General features: G+C 48.5%; 1 protein-coding gene across 1 annotated transcript in view; it reads left to right on the top strand.

Annotated features, from left to right (window-relative positions):
• Nucleotides 1-7,621, top strand: part of Stat5b (signal transducer and activator of transcription 5B) — a 69,579-nt gene that overhangs the window by 51,733 nt on the left and 10,225 nt on the right. Inside the window, exons 6-12 of the mRNA XM_028780335.1 lie at nucleotides 232-362; nucleotides 578-729; nucleotides 1,142-1,297; nucleotides 1,689-1,868; nucleotides 2,266-2,353; nucleotides 2,430-2,552; nucleotides 4,809-4,901. Coding sequence (XP_028636168.1) covers nucleotides 232-362; nucleotides 578-729; nucleotides 1,142-1,297; nucleotides 1,689-1,868; nucleotides 2,266-2,353; nucleotides 2,430-2,552; nucleotides 4,809-4,901 — 923 coding nt within the window. The remainder of the gene's footprint in view (nucleotides 1-231; nucleotides 363-577; nucleotides 730-1,141; nucleotides 1,298-1,688; nucleotides 1,869-2,265; nucleotides 2,354-2,429; nucleotides 2,553-4,808; nucleotides 4,902-7,621) is intronic.

Below are 7,621 nucleotides of genomic sequence, written 5' to 3'. Positions count from 1 at the left end.
ACCTGTTCCAGCTAGGAGAGACCAGGTCAGAAACCTGTTCCAGCTAGGAGAGACCAGGTCAGAAGATCCTTGATCTGCCTTCTGAGGAGAGCCCTTTCGTCATGGGACACCCATTGTTAACTGGAACCCTGGCTTACTGTTAATGGGATGTCTGACCCTGAGAGTGGGTGATCCTTCAGACTTCTTGCTGAACACAAGAAATGATGATGGTGGGTGTCCTATCTCCTCCAGCTCAGTTTGCCCAGCTGGCCCAGCTGAACCCCCAGGAGCGCATGAGCAGGGAGACAGCCCTCCAGCAGAAGCAAGTGTCACTGGAGACCTGGCTGCAGCGAGAGGCACAGACACTGCAGCAGTACCGCGTGGTTAGTTGGCCCCACGTCCCTTTCCCCTGAGGGAACTCTGTCACCTGAGATTCAGGGCACCAGGAGGGGGACAGAGCCTGGGAGAGCAGGTCCCCCCTCTCTTGGGGTGCCCATGAGGTGGAGCGGGTGTGAGAGGGCCAGGCCCTGGGTTCTAGGCCAGGCCCTGAGGACTGCTCCCCAGAAGCCAGCGAACTGCTGTCTGTGCCCTCACACAGGAGCTGGCTGAAAAGCACCAGAAGACCCTGCAGCTGCTGCGCAAGCAACAGACCATCATCCTGGACGACGAGCTGATCCAGTGGAAGCGGCGGCAGCAGCTGGCTGGGAACGGGGGTCCCCCCGAGGGCAGCCTGGACGTGCTGCAGTCCTGGTGAGGGTGAGAGGTGGGCGGGATGGGCAGCTCTGGCGAGGACGCCAGCTGCCTCTCCTACCCCTGCATTGGCGTGAGCAGCAGATTCCCACTGTCTGTGACAGCTCTCCCTTTAGCAGTATCTTGGCTCCTGATGGGACTTGGCTCCTCAGACCTGTGTCACCTCCCCCAAGGGATAGTGGTGTCTTGGAAAAGGCAGGGCTACTCTTGAGCTGGTTGGTTCCAATTTGGGGCCACCCTGACAGTCTTCTGCTTTTGGAAAGTGGGACTCTGCTCTGTGCCTGTGCAGGGTAGCTGTGGCCAAGGCCAGCACCTTTCTGGGGGGCTGCTTTGTTGGGAGGTGCATCTTCCTCCCCTGGCCTGGGCTGGAACAGAAGCCACCGTCCCTTTGAAGGTCCTGGGCTCCTTGCAGGTGTGAGAAGCTGGCGGAGATCATCTGGCAGAACCGGCAGCAGATCCGCAGGGCTGAGCACCTCTGCCAGCAGCTGCCCATCCCAGGCCCCGTGGAGGAGATGCTGGCTGAGGTCAACGCCACCATCACAGACATCATCTCAGCCCTGGTCACCAGGTGACTGCTGCCTCCTGGCCGTGCTCAGAGGGACAGGGCAGTTCCTGGGGGTGGGCACGTTGAGGCCCTGGAGCTGTCCACACCCAGAGCTCTGCCCTCGTCCTGCTCGACTGCCCTTAACCCGCCCACTGAGGCTCCAATAGCTCTGCTGCTGTGGCTGTCCTGGCCCAGTGTGTGTTGGGGACACCGAGGGAAGCACTATAGTCTCCAGCCTCCCTCACACCTGTTTCTGACCCCTGTGTCCTCCCCTGGAACAAGGCCAGGCCCCCTCCTCCGCCTGTCTTCCTTCTCCCATTCGGTCCCACAGGAAGCCCCTCCCTCCTAGCTGGCCTCCTGGCTCTCTTCCTTGAGCCAGCATCTGGAACTGTCTGGTCACTTGTGTCCCCTGCAGCACGTTCATCATCGAGAAGCAGCCTCCTCAGGTCCTGAAGACCCAGACCAAGTTTGCGGCCACTGTGCGCCTGCTGGTGGGCGGGAAGCTGAACGTGCACATGAACCCTCCGCAGGTGAAAGCAACCATCATCAGTGAGCAGCAGGCCAAGTCCCTGCTCAAGAATGAGAACACCCGCAAGTGAGTGTGCCTCAGTGTCCCCTATTTGCCACTCTTCCTTGGTCCATGAGATGGAAGAAAAAAATCCTCTCTAGTGTCTGTTCTCTCTGGCTCTTCTGGACCTGAGAATGAATGTAAGGTCTTTTTTTTTTTTTTTTTTAAAGATGGTATCATTGCATTAGCAGCAGCCGAGCTATTGGAGCCACAGTGGGCAGGGGGAGGGCAAAGGAGAAGGGTGCTCTGGGTTCGGACAGCTCCTGGGCCTCAATATGCCCACCCGCAGGACACGTTGCAGTCTCGTCTGTGCCTGTCTTGGTAGCTAAGTTCCTCTGTGGCAGCTGTTCCAAGCGGCCCTCTTTGTTTCCGGTCTTCACTCGGTGCCCGTGTGTCTGCAGCTCGTCCTCTCTCTGATTTGCAGTGATTACAGCGGCGAGATCCTAAACAACTGCTGCGTCATGGAGTACCACCAGGCCACAGGCACCCTCAGCGCCCACTTCAGAAACATGGTGAGGACTCGGGAGAGGCACAGTGGATGCTCCCTTAGCATCTCAAACCTCCTCATCTTCTGCTTCTCCTTTGCAGTCCCTGAAACGAATCAAGAGGTCTGACCGCCGTGGCGCAGAGTCAGTAACGGAAGAAAAGTTCACAATCCTCTTTGACTCACAGTTCAGCGTCGGCGGAAACGAACTGGTCTTTCAAGTCAAGGTAAACCCTCTCCCTGTCAGCATGTGTGCATGTGTGTGTACAGTGTGTGTGCTGTATGTGTAACATGTATGTGGTGTATGTACTCAGTACTCATGCAAATAAATATACAGCATGTATGCCATATGTGTATTGTGTGTATGTGCAGTGTGTATAAAATGTGTATAGTGTGTGAGTACACATAGTATGTGTAGTATATAGATCATGTGCATGTTTATAAAATATGAATATATCATGTGTGTATACAGTATGTGTACATGTTTATGTATTATACTGTATACCTGCAGTGTGTGTGTATACAATGGATATACAGTATGTTACAGTGTATGTGAGTGTATACAGGGTATGTAGTATGTATATAGTATGCTTGCATATAGTGAATGACCACAGTGTGCACGCATATTTACAGAGTGGATATGCTGGGTATGTACCAGGTATATGTGTCAGATGTATTTGTGTGTGCAGTATGCATAGGCGGTGTGTGTATGATGTATACATGCAGTAAATGAGTACAGATTGTATATATAAGATAGATGTGCCTTTAATCCCAGCACTTGGGAGGCAGAGACAGGCAGATTTCTGAGTTTGAGGCTAGCCTGGTCTACGGAGTGAGTTCCAGGACAGCCAGGGCTACACAGAGAAACCCTGTCTCGAAAATCCAAAAAAAAAAAAAAAATAGATGTATGTTTTTTATACAGTAATTATATAGTGTGTCTTTTCATGCTGATTTTTGTTTTGTTTTATTTTGTTTTGCCAAAAGAGTTGTGACCACATACTGTTTTCCTTTTCATTGTTGATAAATGGGAAGTAGAGAGACCCTTATCCTTAGGGCTATTGTTTGTTCAAATTCTATTTAGGTACAAACGATAACATACTGCAACAGCTAGAAAGATGCCTGAGGAGTGACTCATGGAAGCCACTCACTGTGGATTCAGGAAAAGATTGAAGTTTTCGTGGTTGTGTGGTTTTATATTTGCTTGTTTAGTGGGCTGAGTTTTCTATTTCTTTTTGAAATATGATCTTACTATGTAGCTCAGACAACCTAAAACTTACCCTGTAGCCCAGGCTAGCCTTGATCTTGATGTCCGCCTCAGTGTCCGGTGCTGGGGTTACAAGTGTGTAATGTTTTAAACATTTCTCCCTGTGGCCTTTTTAGAAGTGTCTGTTTACCCTTTCTCTTTTTTTCCTCTCTTGCTCTTCATGTACTTGTGAGAAAGTTGTTCCATCCTTCAGAATATCTAAACGACCTCACCTATAAAATATCCACACTGACAGCTAGCCTCTGTGACACACACTTGTAGTGCTAGTCCCTCGGAAGGCTGAGGCAGGAGTCAAGCCAAGCAGTGGTGGTGCCCACCTTTAGTAGCAGGACTCGGGAGGCAGATGAAGATGGATCTCTGTGAGTTCAAGGCCAGCCTGGTCCTCAAGAGTAAGTTCCAGAACAGACAAATCTACACAGAGAAACTCTGTCCCAAAAAGCAACCAAAAAAAAAAAAAGTTTGAAATAAAAGCTGAGCATGACAGCAGTGTATGCATGCCTGTAATCCCAACACTTGAAGAATTAGAATTAAACGCAAGAGGATCAGGGGTTCAAGGCCAGCCTTAGCTTCTTAGGGAATTTGAAGTTAGGGTATGCTATGTGAACTTTTTTTTTTTTTTTTTGGTTTTTTGAGACAGTGTTTCTCTGTGTAGCCTGGGCTGTCCTGGAACTCACCCTGTAGACCAGGCTAGCCTCGAACTCTCGAACTCAGAAATCCACCTGCCTCTGCCTCCCAAGTGCTGGGATTAAAGGCGTGTGCCACCACCACCCGGCCGTGAACTTTTTTCTTAAAAAAAAAAAAAAGAAGAAGAAGAAGAAAGAAGGAAGGAAGGAAGGAAGGAAGGAAGGAAGGAAGGAAGGAAGATGGATGGATAGAAAGAAAGAAAGAAAGAAAGAAAGAAAGAAAGAAAGAAAGAAAGATAGATAGATAGATAGATAGATGGATGGATGGAGTTGAGGTCAACCTGGGCTATATAATGATTTGAAATGAAAGTCAGCCTAGACTACAATGTAAGATTCTTTTTTCCCAAAAAGGAAAAATTGATTGGCTTGTTAGAGAGTTAGAGAAACAGATAGCTAGATTAAAAATATCAGCCTCTTAAGCTTGTGCCTCAACTGTTCCCGGCACCGTTTCTTTGAGTGTACCACTGAAACTGGGATGATCAGGAAACCAGACAAAAGGAGAAGAAAGCAGTGCTCAATCCTTCTCTGTCTTCCAGACCTTGTCGCTCCCAGTGGTGGTGATTGTTCACGGCAGCCAGGACAACAATGCAACAGCTACTGTCCTCTGGGACAACGCCTTCGCCGAGCCTGTGAGTGGATTTCCGTGGTCTGTGCGTCTTCCGATCCCAAGACTGAGGTCATGAATCTCTCTTGTGTTCATTCGTGTGTGACATACACACACACATACACACACAGAGAGAGTGCCATTTCCCTTGGGAGGCAGAATAGAAAATGTAAGAGAGGAAGGGGCTTGACATCCAGTCAGGGTTCGAATTCAGGCTCTGTCTCCTCCCATGACGACCTCATGTGAAGTTCGTTTGCCTGGAACTTGAGTACAGTAGTGCTCCGTGAGGCCAAGCTCAGTTACACTGAAGATGCTCTGTAACATTTGAATCCTCAGGGAAGCCCCAGGTGGTTTGAGGCCTTTCCTAGAGTTTACTGTACCTGAGAACTTGCCTCAGTCATTTGACAGTAGTTAAGGACAACATCCAATGCTCTTCCCAGGTCTCATTCTGTGATTCATCCCAGGTCTCATGAAGAATGATGTGCTTTGTTGGAAGGAACAGATAATTGTGTTGTAGTTTTACGTCCCCACCCCCACCCCAAAAGCAGAATTACACTAGCATTTGTACTCTCTTATTCTCTCTCCTTCCCTCCCCTTCTCTTCCTCAACAGGGTCTCATGTAGTATCCCAGGCAGATGTTGGGTTCACTATGTAGCCGAGAACCCCCTAGCCTTCTTGCCCCCTCCCTCTTACAAGTGCTGGGATCACAGACATTCACCAACCACACCTGCTTTTTTTTGGCGTATATACTGGGCCTAGAACCCAGAGCCTTGTTCATGCTAGGCAAGGACTCTACCAATTGAACTATCATCCTCAGCCCATGATGAACAATTTCAAAACATTTCCATGAGGAGGGGTCCTTATTGCATGCTTTAGTAGAACTTAATTCACAGAAGCATGATGAAAGTGTCGTCGTTATTCGACATATCCAAGTCTGTCTTTCTCTAGTGTGAGATTCTTGTCTCTTCAACTGTCATCTTTAAAGAACCATGCTTTATTGCAAAGGCAGGGTTTTTATGAGATCTTCCCTGTGTGTGCTGCAAAACCAAAGTTTAGACTCTTAAAAAAAGGCCACAGCACACTGCCTTCAAAACCTTCTGGGTTAGATTGCTTCATCTCCATCCATCCCTGCTGTCCACAAAGCTCTCTGTAACCTTGACATGCCCTGCAATGAGTAATCAGTAGGGTATCTTGTCCAAATAATATGAATTTTTGCATTTTCAGTTATGCTTATGACTAGGCTATCTTGAATGCTATTTAAAAATAAATTCAGAAAGCTTGATATAGTGATACATCTCAGTACTTGAGCAATCAGGGCTACACAGAGAAACCCTGTCTCAGAAAGGGGGGGGAGAGAGAAAGGGGGGGGTGTTATCAGCTGTGATTCCAGGCCCTCCATTTCCTCTCTCTCAGGATATCCAGACATCACTGTATTGTGGGCTTTATTTAGGGTGGGTTTGCATGCATACACTTTATTTGGGGCGAACCAGGGCTGTATATATGAATCTTGGAGAGTGGGAAGGAGTTCTTCTTAGAGTGAAGTTACATCGGCTGAGGCTTGGGGATACCTCATTTGCATGGAGAGGCATTCCTTGAATTTCACTATGGATTATGAGACTTCCCTAGATAGAGTATTGCTTGGGCTCCTCAGATCAGGAGAAGAGGAAGTCCCACTAAGAAAAGGGCGTCCTCCATTTTGCACCAAGCTCAGGGAAGCTGTCCAGACATGGTAGACTATAACCTTAGTAGCAAGGTACGACAGACAGACAGACAGACAGGCAGACAGACAGATGATAGATAGGTTGTTAGTCCCCTGAACAGTCATGGTAACTCACAGCTGTAATCTTAGTACTTGGGAGATAGAATCAGAAGGATCAGAAGTTCAAGGTTATCCTTGGCTATATATTAATGTAAGTTCAAGGCCGGATCAGGCTGCATGAGACCCTATCCCAGGGGCTTGGGAGATGGCTTAGTAAAGTGCTTGCCATGCAACTATGGAGACCTGAGTTTTTATATTTTATATGTGTGAGTGTTTTGCCTACATGTATGTGTGTGTACCATGTTGTGCCTGTTGCCCATGAGGCCAGAAAAGGGCATCAGTTCCCCCAGGACTGGGGTTACAGATGATTGTGAGCTGCCATGTGGGTGCTGCAAAAACAGCCAGTGCTCTTCATCGCTTGAGCCATCTCTCCAGCCCCAGTAAGAAATTTTTTAAAAAGTAGAGAACTCATGAAAAATACACCTGAGGTTGACCTCTGACCTCTACATATGTGCACATGTGTGCTTCACCCTCACACACACCCCACAGAAAGGGGAGGGGGGAGGAAGGGCACAGGAAGGTGGAGAGAGAGGAAGTCCCCTCTCCTGGCTACTTGGAAGCCTACAGCTACAGTCACTGTTCTGTGTGATGACCACCAGACCACATCTCTCCCTCGGACTGCACCCTTGTACTTATTGACCAGCTAGCTGAATAGAATGAGAAGCAATTTATTACAAGTTCATAATCTAACTATTTCTCAGTAAAGTTGCCAACTAGAAATTTTCCACTCCTCCATGCCAAGTTGCTTCACTTCGAGCTAGAGTTCTTGGCAAGTGTCAAGGGCAAGTGTTATACTTGGGGCTGCATGTGTGTGCGTGCTCTCTCTCCCTCTCTCTCTCTCTCTCTCTCTCTCTCTCTCTCTCTCTCTCTCTCTCTCTCCTCACTTAGAAAGCCAGGCTTCTCTGTCTGACTGCAGGTTCTCTGCC

This window comes from Grammomys surdaster, unplaced genomic scaffold (assembly GCF_004785775.1).
Source record: "Grammomys surdaster isolate TR1022 unplaced genomic scaffold, NIH_TR_1.0 371, whole genome shotgun sequence".
NCBI lineage: Eukaryota > Metazoa > Chordata > Mammalia > Rodentia > Muridae > Grammomys > Grammomys surdaster.
The sequence above is the reverse complement of the archived record's forward strand: the minus strand, read 5'-3'. Positions and strand labels throughout refer to the sequence as shown.